At 50.8% G+C, this 17,024-nt stretch overlaps 6 protein-coding genes across 6 annotated transcripts; 3 read left to right on the top strand and 3 right to left on the bottom strand.

Annotated features, from left to right (window-relative positions):
- Nucleotides 1-767: 767 nt before the first annotated feature.
- Nucleotides 768-1,115, top strand: CDV56_105639 (uncharacterized protein; the record flags this gene model as incomplete). Its single annotated transcript, XM_026759258.1, has 1 exon — nucleotides 768-1,115. The coding sequence occupies one exon, from the start codon at nucleotides 768-770 to the stop codon at nucleotides 1,113-1,115; it is 348 nt and encodes a 115-aa protein (XP_026612911.1).
- A 95-nt stretch (nucleotides 1,116-1,210) lies between these two features.
- Nucleotides 1,211-2,233, bottom strand: CDV56_105553 (uncharacterized protein; the record flags this gene model as incomplete). The annotated part of the gene is made up of 1 exon (XM_026759172.1): nucleotides 1,211-2,233. One exon carries the CDS (start codon nucleotides 2,231-2,233, stop codon nucleotides 1,211-1,213), a length of 1,023 nt encoding a protein of 340 aa, XP_026612910.1.
- Nucleotides 2,234-3,633: 1,400 nt separating this feature from the next.
- Nucleotides 3,634-4,479, bottom strand: CDV56_105381 (putative pyrimidine 5'-nucleotidase; the record flags this gene model as incomplete). Its single annotated transcript, XM_026759000.1, has 3 exons — nucleotides 3,634-3,803; nucleotides 3,862-4,287; nucleotides 4,368-4,479. The coding sequence occupies 3 exons, from the start codon at nucleotides 4,477-4,479 to the stop codon at nucleotides 3,634-3,636; spliced, it is 708 nt and encodes a 235-aa protein (XP_026612909.1).
- Nucleotides 4,480-5,141: 662 nt separating this feature from the next.
- On the top strand, nucleotides 5,142-7,658 carry CDV56_105122 (uncharacterized protein; the record flags this gene model as incomplete). Its single annotated transcript, XM_026758741.1, has 1 exon — nucleotides 5,142-7,658. One exon carries the CDS (start codon nucleotides 5,142-5,144, stop codon nucleotides 7,656-7,658), a length of 2,517 nt encoding a protein of 838 aa, XP_026612908.1.
- Nucleotides 7,659-10,868: 3,210 nt separating this feature from the next.
- Nucleotides 10,869-14,181, top strand: CDV56_104593 (KH domain protein; the record flags this gene model as incomplete). The annotated part of the gene is made up of 6 exons (XM_026758212.1): nucleotides 10,869-11,396; nucleotides 11,472-11,753; nucleotides 11,805-12,266; nucleotides 12,325-12,649; nucleotides 12,706-13,070; nucleotides 13,129-14,181. The coding sequence occupies 6 exons, from the start codon at nucleotides 10,869-10,871 to the stop codon at nucleotides 14,179-14,181; spliced, it is 3,015 nt and encodes a 1,004-aa protein (XP_026612907.1).
- Nucleotides 14,182-15,215: 1,034 nt separating this feature from the next.
- On the bottom strand, nucleotides 15,216-16,617 carry CDV56_104365 (uncharacterized protein; the record flags this gene model as incomplete). Its single annotated transcript, XM_026757984.1, has 2 exons — nucleotides 15,216-16,543; nucleotides 16,605-16,617. The coding sequence occupies 2 exons, from the start codon at nucleotides 16,615-16,617 to the stop codon at nucleotides 15,216-15,218; spliced, it is 1,341 nt and encodes a 446-aa protein (XP_026612906.1).
- Nucleotides 16,618-17,024: the final 407 nt, after the last annotated feature.

The following is a 17,024-nucleotide window of genomic DNA, read 5'->3' as shown; positions in this document are numbered from 1 at the left end:
CGAGAGTCAGGGTTGTAGGCAGTCACGTGGAACAATTATCCGGTCGCCGTTACACTTTAGTACTTTTTATGTTTGAAATGCTTTCTTCCTGTTATCGGTATTACATTTTTACTTTGGACTTTGCACTTTTTTAAGGAAACGAAAGAAAGATCTTTATTCAATCATTTTTGTCGCCAATCTTGATTTTCGAGTGGCTTCAGGGCGTTATAGGATTTGAAGACGAACGGTCGGAGGGTGGGACGGACGATCATGACGCCCTGCCCAGCGGGAGGATCATCGAAGATCGCGGGAGGCGTTTTCAAGTGGCTGATGGTTATTCCCCATGACTCTTGAGATTTGTACGCAGTAGACTGAAATGCTATTCAGAAACAGAGGTCATCCCCAAGCAGTCAACAAGTGGCTACGGCCGCCATATCGGCTACCGTCTGCCATCACGAACCACCCTCTGTCATGAAGGGAGCTAAATGTTGCTCATGTATTTAGGGGAAGTATTGACACTCGTTACGACTATGCTGTTCCAAAAAAACAGACCCTATGCTGTAAACGGAAGCCTGAAGGTTAAGATCAATCAACCAAGTTCCAGGTGCACCCAAAGTTGCACAATGGGTACTCCCAGCAACGATAATCCGCAGGAGCAGGAGAAGGGGGGATTTCAATGAACCCCCCAGAAGCTCCCGATGACCATGAAAACCCTACGGGCCTTAGGCTCGTGCTTCTGATGATCTCCCTCTATATTGCCGTGTTCCTAGTTGCCTTGGTACAGCTGAATGCTCTCATACTTCTTCTCCGTGCGCCAGGAGGGCTTGCAGGACAAGCTAATTATCTCAACTGCCACACCCTCCATCTCCAATGAATTCCACGCGTCAAACGAGGTTGGCTGGTATGGGACAGCCTACATGCTCACCAATTGCGCCTTCTTGCTCGTCTTTGGGAAAATATACACCTTCGTGAGCGTCAAAGCCGTCTTTCTCGCCGCTGTCGTTCTTTTCGAGGTCGGCTCTGCTGTCTGCGGCGCGGAACCAAACTCGGTTGCCTTCATCATTGGCAGGGACATAAGGAAGGAGGCAGGTGAGATGGGTGAATACTACTTCTTATGGGCGGAGACTGAACAATAGATCAGAGGAGATTCTGATTCTTCGACATCATTGGGCGGGCAATTTCTTTCTTCTCGAAATTCGGACATATCCCACCCAACATGGATTGGATTTGACTATCCGTTGGAAACACATCCATAAGCTGGCCAGAAATCGTCATCACCATCATACTCAGGTCCCCTGACGTCCTTCCGAACCTGATCGAGATCTAAATGTTCCAGCCAGCTACTGTACCATTCCAGAAACTCGGGAATGGAGTCGAATCTTGGCTTCCGCCCATAAAGCGTAGTGGGATTTTCGCCGTGGGCCTGGAAAACAACCACCCGCCACGCCCAGTCCTTGTGGCTTGGATCGGAGTCGTCCACGTACCGGCGACAGTAGAGATAGGCGCTGTACCATTTATCATATCCATTTCGGCAGCCAGTCCCGGTTATGAAACCAACTTTCACTTCCAAGTCTTCATCGACGGTGCCGTCAATGAAGGTTTCGTCACACAGAAATTCTTGCAGAGAACATTTCAGATCTTCTCGGGCCCTGGAGATATCAGGGGCTGGCAGGGCAAATACCGCCAGGTTATCCTTGATTGTATAGTCCAGGATCCCTATTGAAAAGGTTGGTTCGAAAGGGGCGATGCCTGAGCGGCGGAAGTCTAGATCATGGACACCATCGGCGTACTTGATAAAGGAGCCCAGCTCGTGGCAAAGCGGGATTTGGAAATCCTCGTCCTCCTCATCTCGAAAGGCCGCCTCATTACACACACTTTGGACGGTCTCCAGATACATCCGACGCCACTCTTCTGTCAACAGGGTTGGTGGTAGGGTGCCATCCATATACTCATGGTATAGCGCTTTAACATCGGCCAATCGAGTGACATTTCTCTCCTCGCGAGATTGGCGGACAGGGCCTACTGGATCGCAATTTTTCCAAGGATCCTCGCCCTTGATTCCCAAATTAGGCCAGTAGGGGCGCATCTTTTTCAATTTTTCTTCTTCGGTGGGGAGATTCATGGCTTCAATTTCATCCATCCGATCTTGGAGGAACTGCCGATTAGAGGACTCCATTTTGGTGCGGAATTGTTCCACTGCCAGGCGCATGGTTTCATCCGCGTCAGTGGCAGATGGCTGTGTGGTGTTTGTCATGGTTTAGTAGCAGAGAACAGCAAAACCTGGCTGGTGGGTTAACAGAGAAGGGGTAAAAGAAGAAAAAGAACTGAACATGTTGAGATGTGATTGTGGTGTTTATGACAAGCGGGGACTAGGTACTCTCATGACTTCGGAGCTGGCATGATTGTTGTCTCCCAATGCCCCGGCTACATTGTCTTCCACCGTCTCAAGCAGTCTTGCGAATACCCATTCAAAATCCCATCTTCAACTACCTTCAGGGCCGAAGTTACATTGCAGTCAAAACCCGCTCCGCCTTCTTTGTGAGAATTTCTTGGACAGCAACGAAATCCTTTTCCCGTACGTTACCTGGTAATAGTGCGCCAATCTCACGGCCGGGTTGACCCGCCTCCCGTCGCTTCATTCTCGCACAACAACTGTAGCCATCTGTTGAGAGGAAACAACTCGAATTCGAACCCGCTGCTGTGAAGCTTCCTTAAACACGGAGGACTAGCAAAGGGATCTGGGTCGACCAAGTTATATATGGAGTCATCAATGTATCGCCGGTGGCAGTGTCCGCACAGGTCTCCTCCAGGGACGTCAGAGCTAGCCTTGCCAGTTTCCAGAATACATGCGGCAAGTGTATCGACGGGTAACCAGGAGCGGGTTGTCTCAATAGTCCGTAGGATGCCGAGGGTCAAGACCGAGCAGATCATCAAAGGCGTGGCATCGGAATCGTTCCACTGACCCTTGTCTGAGTGACCAGCGATCTGTCCGATCCTCAAGATAAAAGCCCTGGCTTACAATCCTTGTCCGCGAGGGTAGCCAGGATTACCTCTTTTGATCACGCCCTTCTCAAGCAGTTGATGAGCGCATGTACGCCCACGGAACCGGTCGCTCCCCTTGATCTGAGTCCGACCAGATCATCATCAGTCATCCGACGGGAAATACTGGTCGACGTCCACAGTCTATCGAACGGGTTCCACACTACCACGACATGCTTCTTTTGCCTCTTTCGGCGACCAGAGCACATTTCACCATGCCGGCATGCAATCTGCGACAGCCATCACATTGGACCTTTTGCAGGAGATGGAGAGGAGGCTCGGAGACGCTATACAGATGGCTCAGATTCCTGACCTTCTGGGAGGGACCAGTGTCGGTATGTTAGTCCTCGGTTGATTCATAGCTACAACGCGCGCTAGTCCGGCCCTTATCAACTCTTCTTCTCTGATTGTCCCTACTGTCTTTCGTCGGAAGGTTCGACTAGTAAGACCGCAGGGGGATTATCGCTTTGGCTCCGTATATATCACAAATTCTATGCCAACTGCCACAATCAGAGCCCGTCATTGCGAGCTCATTCTCAGTTGCTTCGTATATTCATTAATCTAACACAATACACAAACACGCCCGTTTCTATAAACAAATGTCTCTCGAGTCTATCATGCGACATTAGCCTTGAAGAGCTGTGGGAACAGTGTCCGCAGCTCCTCAAGGTTCCGAATCATGTATTGCGAGGCCGGAATCCGAGGGGTCTGGAGCATCGGTTCGACGAGGTGCACCGTAGTCCAGCCACGTTCCGCGGCGTGTTTGCAATTCAAGTGCGAGTCATCTTCCAATTCATCAGCATGATACCGAGACAGAGTCAAAGCTTATGGGATGTAACATACCAACAAAGTAGCACTGCTCTGTGCTCGGCGCCCCGGCTTCAATCTCCGCCTTCTCATACATGTCCTGGGATGGCTTACAGATGAGCGGAGGCCGCGCATAGTCGCAGAATGTGATGCCCTCGAACAAATCATCCACCTTCAACAACTTGATGACGCGTTTGGCATGTGTGACGTAAGCGTTTGTGAGCAGCCACAGCTTCACTTTGGACTTGTCGATGTCCTCGAGTAACTTGCGCAATTTGGGATCCGGTTTGAGGATCTCGTCTAGGGGGAGGGCATCGTCGACCTCGCGGTTGAATTCCAGGGGGTCAATGGTGTGATGACGCGTGAGACCCTCAATCGCAAGACCGTACTCCTTGTAGTATTTCTGGTGGAGCATGTGGGCGTCTTGAGCGCTGAGGGAGAGGTGCTTGACGAAGAACTGGTCTGTGAGGGTGAGGGTGATTGAGTTAGATGGGTGCGTTGTCCGAGCGCGTTCGTAGCGAGGAGGTTTTGAGGCGACTAACGGATTAACTTTTGCATCTCATCATGGATGTTGCATCCTGCGCTGGCCATGTCAGTTCTCATCGGAGCGCTCGAGGCAGCGGGGCTCCTGACCTCGAGAATAGAGCTGCGCATGACTCCATATTAGCCTGAGCTTTGTTTGAAAATAGACAACAGACAGAAGGAGAGCACATATACATACACAGTTATCTATGTCAAAGAAGAAAACTGGCCTTGGATCAGGATCAGGTACTGCGCCAGTGGGACATTCCGCAGTTGCCATTGTTCTTCGCGTGTGAATGAGATCACTGTGAGAAATGAAGGGTCTATAATGAAAAGATGAGGGAATTGCAAATTTAGGTTGGATTCTCTGGCATATGCGATAAGTCCGCGATATCAAAGGAGTCATAGATGAAGGTGGAAGTAGGTAGAGCGATGATTCACAACTAATGACTACTTCATGAATCCATACGGCCTCACTCCGCGGGAATAACCGCCCGCATTATGATTCCGTAGAGAGCTTAGCGCTGACCGCCAAACCCGGTCACGGACTCTCTAGCTTAAGCCGTTCGGACTCGAGAGCTTGATTCTGCCATTTTTTCTTCTCCCTTGACCACATCAAAGGCGAAAAATCACCCGGCTTTCCTGCTCTCAATCTCCCATGTTTCCTGTTGATAGAGTGATCAACTTATCACAGGTGAACTAGGTTTATAGGGCTTTTGAAATCACAGGTACTACAAGTATCGAATATTATTACTCCCATAAGCCAAACCTCCCGCCCGTGGAGCTTCAGCATCATGGCGACTCCCGGGACAGCTCAACTCCAAGCTGGGGGTGTATCAGCTAGCTTATCGGAAAGTGAGCAGGTGAAGGAGTATGAGAAGATTCTGAAAATTAGCGACGACATCTTTACTGGTGCTCACCCTAGGTTGAAAGTTCCCCAGCAATTTGTGCGCAAGACCACGTCTCGGAATGCCCCTAATCCCCCTACCCCAACAAGGCAAGCTCAGGTAAAGACTGCTGGCGGTCAAATTCCTCCCCAGGGTAATCCATCTCAGTCCAAGCCAGCAGCTGCAGGAGTCGCGAGTGCGCAGACCATCAAAACCAATGGTCCATCTGGTGTGACCAGCGCGCCTCAGTCTACGCGTATTGTTCCCAAGCCTACGTCGGAGATCGATCCGATCTTCTTGACCAAATCCGATGATCTAGTTAGAGCGGAATTGCAGTTACAACGACAAAGAGTGGAAAGGGCGTTACGAGAGCAGCTGGAACAAAAGAAGCAAGAGTCCCGGCAGCGAGCCGCCATGCAGGACGTGAAGCCAGACTTTGATGTCTCGGAAGTTTTGAACAAGGCCTTTGAGCTGGTTCCACCTTCACCATCCATCGATGTTCCTGGGCCCAATGGCATGGAAGCACCCAGTGACTCGTATGATGAATCCTTCGACTCCAGTAGAGCCCCTGACTCTCCGATTCAGCAAAAGCCATCTTCAGCGCCTCTTTCTAATTCAGAGGAAGTTGCTACTGAAGCTCCAGTAGAGAATTACTCAGATGAGTTGCAACGGCTTGAAGCCCTCAACAGACCGGCATCGGATCAGGAAATGCAAGATACTTACCCCGTTGCAGACCATCAGAGTCAGTCACAGCAGGCTCAGGTAGATCGCGCGAACAACAACATGCAGGCAACTCAACAGCAGGCAGATGCTTTTGAGGAGCCCGAGTATTCACCTCCAGCTCCAGGTATACCGCCTATGGAAAGCGCAGACTTTCATCCGATCGAACACAGACAGCCACATACGGACAAGCGCAGAGGACAAGACCAGGAGCGTCCTCCTTCCCATCAACATCGTCACAAAACAGTATCACCCGGGGATAACGTGAGGGTTGTGCGCAATCATATCACTTCTCCTGCGGCACCTCAGCCGTCAAGAGTTTCTCCACTGGCCATAGCTAAGGTTCCCACCATCCATCATCCCAAAGTCCCACCAATAGACGACAGCTCTAACCGGATGCAGCATGCGAGACAGGATCTTCGAGCTGCCAGTCCTGACATTCCGCCCCAGCAGTTGATGCCGAGGAAACGCAGGAGACTACATGAAGACAGAAGCCGACCCCGCCAAGTCTCTTACAGATCGCAAGCAGGTGGCAGAGCCGAGACACACATCAAGGACGAACCTGTCTCGCCGCCGCCTTTTGCTGACACGCCACCCGCAATCCAGCCTCAAGAAAGACCGATCTATATTGACATCGCCTCGCCTCGCTATACGCCAGTATACGAGAGAATCGAACCGATGCGGGAGCCTGCATATGAGCTCGACCCTTATCATGAAGCTCAAATCGAAGCCGCATACCCAAGGACGGTTTCAAGGCTTAGCGTTCGGCGTCCTGTACGCGATGACCAAGATCTACGGAGGGTGGCAAGCTTACACCAGGCTCGGCACCCTGAGTACACTCGGGAGTACATTGAGCGACCCAGCTCTCGCTCGCTGCGCGCTGCATCCTACGCTATCGTGGAGCGTCCTCCACAAGAAAGAGTCAGGTATTATGACGACGTGCCCCAAACTTACGCTAGACACTACGTCCCGGCCGGCGGGTCGCCGACATCGCCGCGCTACCAAGAGGCCTGGCTTGAAGGAAGTGCAACGGCGCCTCAAGGGCGGATCTTGATAGATGAGCACGGAAATCATTACCGTGAGAAGACTCCACCGCCAAGAATGCAGGCAATGCCTCCACCTCCTGGTCGAATCCCGCGAGGCGAGGTCTACGATGACGGCGCACAGATACGTCCTGGTGGTAACGTTCGAGCGGTCTCCGTTGTTGAGGATCCATATGGTGGCCGGAGATACGTGCAGGAAATGCCACCTCCGCCCACAGCTTATCGACGGGTGACGGAATACCCTCGGCCCGCTCCGAGCGAACGGCGCAGTTACGTCACGCCACTGGTTGATGACAGAGAGCCTTACCCACGCAGCAGTAGCGTTCAAGTAGCCGGGTATCCTGCGACTCGTGCGACTTACGTTGAAGAGGCGGATATCCCGCGAGAGAGGATCATCCGGATGCCGAGTGTGCGGCCCCCTGCTGCTCACTACGAGGAGCCTCGGGAGATGATCCCGCGGATGGGAAGCGTCCGCCCAGCCGCACGAGATGTAAGTGTTTATGTAGACGATGACGCTCGACGGCCAAGAGAATATATCGAGCGACCTGTTTATGTTGCGCCACGCCCTCTGGCGAGAGAAGAGAGGTACTATGAAGGGGAGCCGGAGCGGGTGGTGCTCGATGGGAGAGAGACAGTTCATCGGGTTTCCCAGCGTTATTGAGGTTCAACCGGGGAAGCCGGATCAATGCCGGGTTGATTCATTTGCATGTATTGTATTCGATCGTCATCACAAGTCGTCTAACTAGCGATTTAATGTACACTTTTTCAATTGAACTTAGGGGTCTTCAATGATCATTCACCCACTCGACTATCACTTGCATCAGAAATACCACTACAGTTTAGAAAACAGTGTCGAATGATATGGGGCATTCCAACACACACTGGGTCTCATCATCTGCAAGGACGTTGAAGTAGTGGTTGAATACTCTGCAATTACTGGGAAGGGTCCTTTAGCTAGTGTAGCTCGGGCCACATGATTCAAGCACCCACAGCATACATACATGCTGTGTTGCATTCAAAGACAGGCAGGTTCACAAGGATCAAAGAAGCAGTGTCTGGGGCGGTGAGAATCAACTAGCAGAATATACAGCGTTTGTTGGGCGCTGTGCATCCCATGGACAGTAGGTTCTATTCTTTATAGAGCTATGTAGGTCCACTGGGCTATACAGAATGATAATTACAGGCTAACTATGAGCATGGTTATGTTTTGAATATATACCTACCTTAGTAACGACCAGAATGACAGAAATGCCCTTGTATGCTCCGTATGCAGACGGATATATATGCACAGCACAGCTCAGACGCAGGGCTACCAGGGGATTGCTGAGACATAACCCGGGGAATATGCGCGGGATTGATTCCAGTTGGTTGATGCGTGCTCACCTGTTGTTTTTGCTTGGACTTCCAATGCATTTTTTTGGGGGGTTGCCCGGTAATTTGTCCGCAAATTTTTGAGATGGAAGGTTTATCTACTGTCTACTCCGTATAATGTAGAGGTAGTCTGTTGTGAGGCAGACCCACAACTAGCAACGATGACGTCATTGATTTTGAGGTCGATGAGGGACTTGGGGTTTGCTATTCTTCCTTACTTTTCTAAATGAGATATGATTCTCAAGACGCATTGGATCCTTGACTCTATGTTCAAATGTACATATGAATGTCATGGTGAAGAGTGATGGTTGCTGTTGCTGGTGCCCAAGCATAAGGTACCTCTGGGAGACATATTTGCTGGGGATGGGACGGAGGGAATCATCCAATGCGAGCTACAGGCTTCCTTGGCTTCGATTAAGTTGGAATGGCCGAATTTCAATTGATATGATTGGCATTCTTCAGGTAGATCCGTAGTCGTTGGGTGCTGATGGCTACTTGATCAAGTCAAAAATGTAGGGGAGATGATCATGACACTTTTGCCGATGATTATGGAGCACAGGAAACAGGATTGTAATTTACTCACGAATCTTCGCTTCTCCTCTTCATGAACAGACAATCTGAGGTATCTCATGCGTTGTACTGCTAAAGTCCTGATTTGGGCTCTCCCTCAACTTCCGGGTGGAGCAACCAAGTACTTACATGGGTAGTAATAATGATGAGATAAATGGCACCTGGTGACGCAAGGCCTGGTATTTCCGGACTTGAAGAAACTGATTGTGAAACAGATATCAAGACCTCTTCTGACAGAAGGTAGACTAATCTGTTGGCTGTTATTGAAGTCGAATACGCTGTTGGAAAGGGATTTGAGTCCCACTTTCATACCGTCCCTTGAGGATCAGCTATTGTGGTATGTTCCAGTGGCAAATCATGTATTACCAGCTGTTGCTAAGACGAATACAATCGACAATCAACAGTAGTGTAGATAAACACAAACAGATCATCATGAACAAGGGATTCAATTCCCGGACAAAGTCAATTCGCTCAGCTCAGGGGCCGGAACAAGCGGGCGAGGCAGGAACTTGCGTGCAGCGACCATGAGTTCCGCGGTAATTGGACTTGTTTTGTGTCATGAATGATGATCGATACCTATCCTCTCATCGGTGGATGAGAGGATGTGGTCATAAGATAGCATGTTATGGGAACGTTATGGGGAGTACTTGGTCTGTTGCTAGAAATCCACGTGACTGCTATTTCGCTTGGAAACCTCGAAAGGGAATAGCGAGTGGGCCGTGCAGGAAAGACGAATGCGAGAATAGCAGAGGATTACAGCCACACCTTCTCCTAGATCAGCGAGACTCTGTTGACAATATTAATCTGTTCAGTTGCTGAGCTCTTCTTGCGGGATCCTAGATACAGGCTATCTTGGGAGTTGAGAATGTGAGAAAAAAGACAATCAGGTAGTATTAGAGCAACAGAAAGATGTTCATCTCATGGAAGAAGGGAAGGCACTATGTGAGGTGCCTGAGGATATAGATTGGGATATCTGCCTCCCTCTGCAGAGCAGGAACCTTGAGACCTCAGAAATCCTCAGAAACAATTATCATCGTCATTCCTGTAACCATGTTGACCACAAGAATGGTCTACAATAATCACCATGATGATCATAATTGCTTTGTCTGTGGTCAAACCGTACTTTGTCCTGAGCCACTTGTAGTCTAGACGCTGGACCAGAACTTTGACCCGCATCTTCCGCCTTGACGAAAGACAGAACTGGGCCATTGGGCTGAGAATGATAGCAAATCTGTGAAGAGAGAGAGTCAAGATCAGATGAAAAGAGCCGTTTAGTTGTTCATGCTCTATCTATCTACTCTAGTACTGGATAGAGCTATCATAGGAAGGATCTTCAAGAAGAATCGAACAGCAAGTAAGACCTCGACTGATCTGACTCTGACCTGAATTCAGCCAACCCAGACCGTAGTCTACCGTTCGAGGAAAATAGCTCTCTTTCTCTCTTACTCACATTCTCACCTCTCTTCCTCTTCCTCTTCCTCCTCCTCCTCCTCCTCTACTATTCCCATCTATTCTCTTCTCTTCTCTCCATCTTCATTGAACAATTCTTCTTGATCCTTTTGGTCTTTTTCTTTCCTTTTCTCTTTTCCCTCCTCTTTTTCTTTTCTCTCTCTACATCGTCTTCAGTATTAACTCATCCTCTCCTCTCCCCACTTCGATACCCTGTTCTCGTTGATCGATTGCTTGTCTTTTCCCACCATTCCGGTTCCATAACGCACGCTCTGTCCACCCACACCATTCCAGTCAACGCCGCCCTCCAATCATCCCTGTCGAGAACGGCGACTTCATCCTTCTTGAGATCGATCCATCCCTCCTCTCCTTTCTCTTCGAACCCCCTCCGATCAACTTCCGCCATTTCTCTCCTTCTGCTTCCTTCCCTCTCTTTCCCCTCGACTTGTTCAAGGGGTCAGAGATTCGATCTATTCTTGTCATGCACAAGATCTCTAATTTTACGGGCCAGGCCCGTCATGGCTGGGAGCGGATGACGCCTGCCTTTGGCATGTCTAGACCTCATACCGACATGGCCTCCCACTCTCTTCGGCGACCGCACGGCGCTCCTCCTATGACTCCTCCCACCGGAATCGATCCCACTGTCAACCTCTCCTTCAATGTCCCATACTCCTCCACCCTCGCCGGTCCCGATATCGATGATGTGCTTCATGCGAGTCCCGGCGCCCTGCAGCGCTGGTCGTTTCCTGAAGGCACCCCGGAAGGAACTCCGGTTTACAACCTGCCCGTCCACGCCAGCAACGTCGAATCTCTTCGCAGATTATGCCGTCAGATTACGGAATCCAGTAACGGTCGGGTTGAAGCCGCGATTACGTCCTCGGAACCCAAGTCGGTTCCATCATTGCAGAGGCGACCTCAAGGCTTGGTGACCAACGTCTGCATCACGGGTGACGGAGAAACTGTGCGCAAGATGCGAGCGAAAATTCTCAATGAGACTCCCATCCTACTGGTATGAAACGAACTTTCGATATAGAGCATCACATCCGGGTGATGTAATATTTGCTAACTTTTCTATGCTCCTCAGCGCTGCGCGACCGTCGACGTGGACATACATCTCATCATGGATGGATCGACCAAGGGTGTTCGATCGAGTGTTCTGGAACACCTGGATACTTTGGCCGCCTACACAGGCACCGACATTTTCCTCCTGAGCCCCAAGTTTCGCGATACGGACAGTTCGGTGGTTTCATCGTATGGATACGCTTCAGACAATGGACTGGATCATCGATTCCGGGTTTCCATCTACGGTGACATGGAGAGTGCTGAGCATGCCAAGACCAGAGTCTTGATCATGATTGATCAAATTGTAAGTCCCCCCTCTACAATCAGTTGATCTTCGGTACTAAGGCATCGCTAGCTGAAACGTCATGTGGATGCCATGAGATTGGAGTTGACCATGCACACCTTGGTCTGCGGTCGGACACGCAAGAACATCAAGCTCATCGAAGCTGCCACCGGGACGGCAATTTACTTTCCCCCGCCCTTCCCACGAATTTTCGGCTACACCCCTCCAGGTGCCCATCGCCGCAGCGAAGATGAGGTGTACATCACGGGTGATACGCAGGAACAAATCGCTCGTGCCAAACAGAAGTTGCGGGAGCTGGTGATGGGAGTCAAGATCTACGTCAAGGATGTCATCGTCAACTCCAACAAGATTGATAATATTCTTCTTGATCGTCTCGACAAGGTCCGGAAGGTGATGGAAATGAACGGTTCCTATGTTCTCTTCCCGCAACTCGGCAGCCAACGGGGCCTTGTTCGTATTCAGGGCACCGAGGTTCTGCACGTTGAGCGCACCGTGCGGGAGATAATGGCTCTGGTGCGTCAAGCTATACAATCTCTGACCCCGTTTCATTCATTTGCTGACAAATGTCTAGGCCGGTCAATTTTACAGTGCTTCGTGGTGGATCATCATGCCTGACCCTTCCCAAGGCGGCTTCCGCGCTCCTTCTGCCGCGGACATCCGCACAATGTTGTCTGACATCTGCACCAATTCGGGTGCCGAAGTCAGCTTTGACAACCTCACTTTCACCATCAATGGGTCGGACGACGCGGTGAAATCCGCGATGATGGTTGTCAATCAAATCCCGTTTGTGAAGCGAAGCCAGTATCAAATGCGCGTCAAGATCGAGCTTGCAAATGAGCACAAGGAGTTTGTCAGTGGAAAGAAGAACGGCAAGATCAATAAGATCATGGGCCAGAGTAAGTCTTCTTGATCATTCCAACACTGTTTTCAGCGTTTCATTGACCCTCTTCAGGCAACGTCCAAATCATCTTCGATGGCTTCAACGAGTACAACTTCTACATCGACGTCTGTGGCAATCAATATGAGTCCACGAAGAACGGTCTTGATCTTGTTGAGCAGGAAATGCCCGCTTCGATCTCTTTTCATGTGCCGGATCAGTACCACAAGCGGATCATCGGAATTGGCGGACAGCACATTCAACGCATCATGAAGAAGTATTCCGTCTTCGTCAAATTCTCCAACGCCATGGACCGCGGCGGTATGGGCAAGGAAGATGATGACATCAAGGTTGACAATGTCATCTGCCGGACGCCAGCTCGTAATGCTCAGAGTCTCGATCTAGTCAAGCAGGAAATCATGGATATGGTTGAGAAAGTTGTAAGTGGCCGATCTTGTTGTCGAAACCCGTTATTGGATGGTCTCTAATAGCATCCAGGATGCCGAATATGTCTCTGAGCGTGTTGTCATCAATCGGTTGTACCACCGTGAACTGCTTGCCCGCATGACCGAGATTGATGAGCTTGAGAAGAAGTGGAATTGCAAGATCGAGTTCCCTAGCACAGAGCTCGCTAGCGACGTCGTGACTATTTCTGGGCCCGAGTACCAGGTTCCTCAGGCTGTTGATGCCTTGCTGGGAATGGTGCCAGAAAGTCATGAACTTCTCTTCCAGAGCTCTCAGGAATTGCGTGATTTCTTCAAATCTCCCGAGTTCCGCGAGGATGTCTGCTCCAAGTTGAAAGAGCAATACGAGGTTGATACTTCGGTGGACGCAAATCCCGAGTCGCCAATTTCGGAGACTGGTTCGGCTTCCTCGACCTTCGCTCCGGAGGACCGTGTTGTGCTCGGATACACGCGCAACAACGCAGGTGGGCTTAAGGATGCCATCGATTTCTTAATCTCCCGGCTTGTCGCCCATGGCCTTGACGCAACCACGGTCAAGGGTGCGATCCCGCGCCCCAAGTCCGACTCGTTTGAGGAGTCCCTTCCTTTCTTCGACTCGAAGCTATTGCAGCATGCTCCCGCTCCCCTTGTCACCGACTCCCCAACCCGGCCCAACTTTCCCGATGAGACGAGCGAGCGTGGATCGATTTTCGAGAGGCTCCGAAAGCCGGGCAGCATCTCCTCGTTTTCTTCTTTCATTGGTCGTAAGAATCATTCGGCCTCTCCCGGTTCGTTCTTCAAACATGCGTCCAGCAACGCCTCGAAGGCGTCTCTTGTTTCCATGGAGTCCCGGGACAGTGGCTACCGCAATCCATGGAATGACTCGGGTGTGAATTTGCCCGAGGACGACTTGCCTGTCCTTGGAAGTTCCCACAGCCACAGCAGCAGTAACGGTTGGCCAGCACGTTTTGATACCAAATTTCCGTTCGGTACCGCGCCAGGCGACATGACTCCCAAGCATGATCCCCGCGCATCTTGTGATAGTGGTCGTCCTAGTACTTCCAATTCTACTTCTGGATACCCGGCTCCTATTGGGCCACCGCGTTAAATCAAGATATCAATTTGCAGCACTATACCCCAAGGCACTTGATCTGCTGTTTCGAGAAGTTTGTTTTCAGCGGTTTTGTTTTTCCTTTTTCGGTTTCTTTTCCATTTGATACCACAGACTGCATGCAAGAGGAATCGTTAGGAGATCCCGAGTAGGAAAAAAAGAGAGGAGAGTATTGGCTACTCTGTTCCGAATCGAAAGACGTACTCCTACGTCTTCTTTCCCAAAACCAGCCTTTTCGCTTTTTACTGATTAGTCTGCGTGCGATATGTCTGCGTTTCTTCTTTCATGCGTATTCCGGGGTGTGTGGAGAGACGGGAATGCCGATTTTGTCTTTTACATGGGAAAGACATTGGAGGGTCGAATTTTCGTTCAAACATTCAATATATGATACCAAGTGGAATGATGGTGTACGGAGGTGTTTGCATGTCTGGTCTTTCTCTGTCTCAATCTGCTTGCTTCTCCATCATGGAGTTGGAGATCGGTTCTGTTTGACTGCCTGATGTTGGATCGTTTTATATACCTTGACGCACACGGATATCCCAAGACTTTGAAGTGTAGACAGAATACCAAGTGACTGCTTTTCTGATACTACCGTATGCATTGCTGTGACTGGCACCGATATATCCTACAGGACTGGGGCACTTCACGCACCATCTCAGTTGGTTTCACTTATTTCTGACGTTGAGCCTTTTACACGTTCTGCTTTGTATACTGGGGGTAGCATACGACAGATTTGTAGAGGTGAATTGCTTATCCATACGATTGAAATATATTATATTAGCACTCACTCGCTTTCCGACCAACAAGAAAGATCGCCAGCCTAACCGGCCCGCTGACCGAATGATGCAGCACGCACATTACGCAAGGGGAATCACGCACGGAGAAAAACAAGAGGAAAAGCGGGGTATATCCATCGACACGATCGAGTCCTGAATGCAAGGCACTGGCAGCTGTCTTGACTACTCCCCCGACGGCGTGTGCGTTGCGTAGACCACGAGAAACGAATGACGGAAACGAAGACGAGGGGAAGATCAAAAGGCCAGACCGATGGTTGATTGGCGGTGATTGGTACTCGTGTAGTAATCCAGCTCGCTGTATGCGAAGTGTTGTTGCTGGCCTTCGTAGATGGTGGGGTACGGTCTGTCGTCGGGGGTGGGCGTGGATATGGATATGGACGTGGATGAGATGGCAGGTGTGGGGCTGGAGAAGAGGGTCCGGGACGGGAAGGTGTCGAGGTCCTTTTCGGACGGTAGGTTGAGATTGAGTTCTTGGGTGCCCCGTGATGAGGGTGTCGTTGGACATAGGCCCGTTGTGGTTGTCGTGCTTGGGGCGGAAGAGACGGCCGTTGAGCCGCTGAGCGTGCGTGAGCGGATGCGAAAGGCGCTCGCGCTCTTTTCGGTCCAGGGTTTCCCAGGGGGAGGGGGAGAGATTGGGATGAAGGCTTTGTTGCCTGTTTGGAGGAGCCATTGGGTGACGCGGCCAGTGCGGGATGGGGTGGTGTTTGGGTTTGGAGTTGGAGATGGGATGTCGTTCTCGAAGAGGGTGGAGGGCGAGGGGTTGGATGTTCCTGTTGAGGAGGGGGTGTTGTCGGTAGGAAGAGCTGGTAGCGGCCTGTCCTGCAGGGGGGTTTTGGGGGGTGTCTTGGGGGCCACCGCGATGGGGTTGATATCGCTGCGTTGGCGTTGTGGCATTGAACCGTAGCCAGCCGAAGACTCCAGCCTGGTATGTGTGGGCGAGAACAAGGCCTCGCTGATGCCGGTGGCGGTCGAGGTACGGGCTGAGAAATGAGGTATCACAGGGCTCGTGATTGGAGTCTGCTTGTCCAGAAGCTGCTCCAACGTGGCAACGGAAGATCGACGGGACCCTGATCCTACCGGTTTGCGGGGTAATTGGAAGGATGATGAAGAGTGATGATGATGAGATCGACCGCGGGATGTGCGTGAAGGGTCAGTGGGAGAGACCAGGGCTTTTGCAGGCCAGGCAAGAGATCGTCGTTGGTCCTCCTGTGAGAGAAAGTCGTTAAAGGTTGGCAGATCTGATAAGCGGTTGCCGGGTGTGTGGATCTTCAACACGAGAGGTTGGAACTCCGCTGGACTGGAGGCGAAGGACTGGAAAGTCTCGACTCTTCTGAAGTCTGTTGGTGCACTGATCCTTAATGGCGTGGTTGACTGCCGCTTCAACGACATGCTGGCCCGGTTGGATGCTCGGGAGGCGATGCTTCTGCCTTCCATTATCCATGATGGAAAGGACGAGGTCCGAGGAGGAGGACCTGGGCTCGGAAGATCATCATAGACCACTAGCTTCATGGGAGGCACGAGATGAGGTTGAGTATGACATATCCTCATCTCTCGTTCGACGCCTGGATTGGAAGAACATTAGTGTCTGTTGATGACATAGACCGTCAGGGGGAGGATACATACCCTTCGACTTCATTGTGTGCTGATGATGTGAGTTCTGAACATCACCTTCAGGGCGCAGACAGGACAAGCAGGACGCAATCCAGCCAGTGAACACGGATCCTGCTTGTTCAATTGCCAGCTTCATCGCCGTCCGACTTCAAAGCTGTTGCTCCATCGCCTCTTGGGGATACAGACAGAGCTGAAAGGGACTCGAAATACAACAAATCAAATGTGAAAGATAAGAATGAATGACGACAAGAACAACGGTAGCAGACAGACCAGCTGATATTCACCACCCCAGAATTCGAGAGAGGCTGGGAGCTCTCGGCCAACAACAACTCGATTCACTCTCAACCAACGACAAAAGTCCCCTGCCTGGGGGAAATCCATCCATCATATACATAGGCCCCTCAGGCAAGCGACAACACGCACGCAGCTTAG

This window comes from Aspergillus thermomutatus (genome assembly GCF_002237265.1).
Source record: "Aspergillus thermomutatus strain HMR AF 39 chromosome Unknown NODE_150, whole genome shotgun sequence".
Lineage (NCBI taxonomy): Eukaryota > Fungi > Ascomycota > Eurotiomycetes > Eurotiales > Aspergillaceae > Aspergillus > Aspergillus thermomutatus.
Note: the sequence above shows the minus strand (reverse complement) of the source record. Positions and strands in the feature narration are given on the sequence as shown.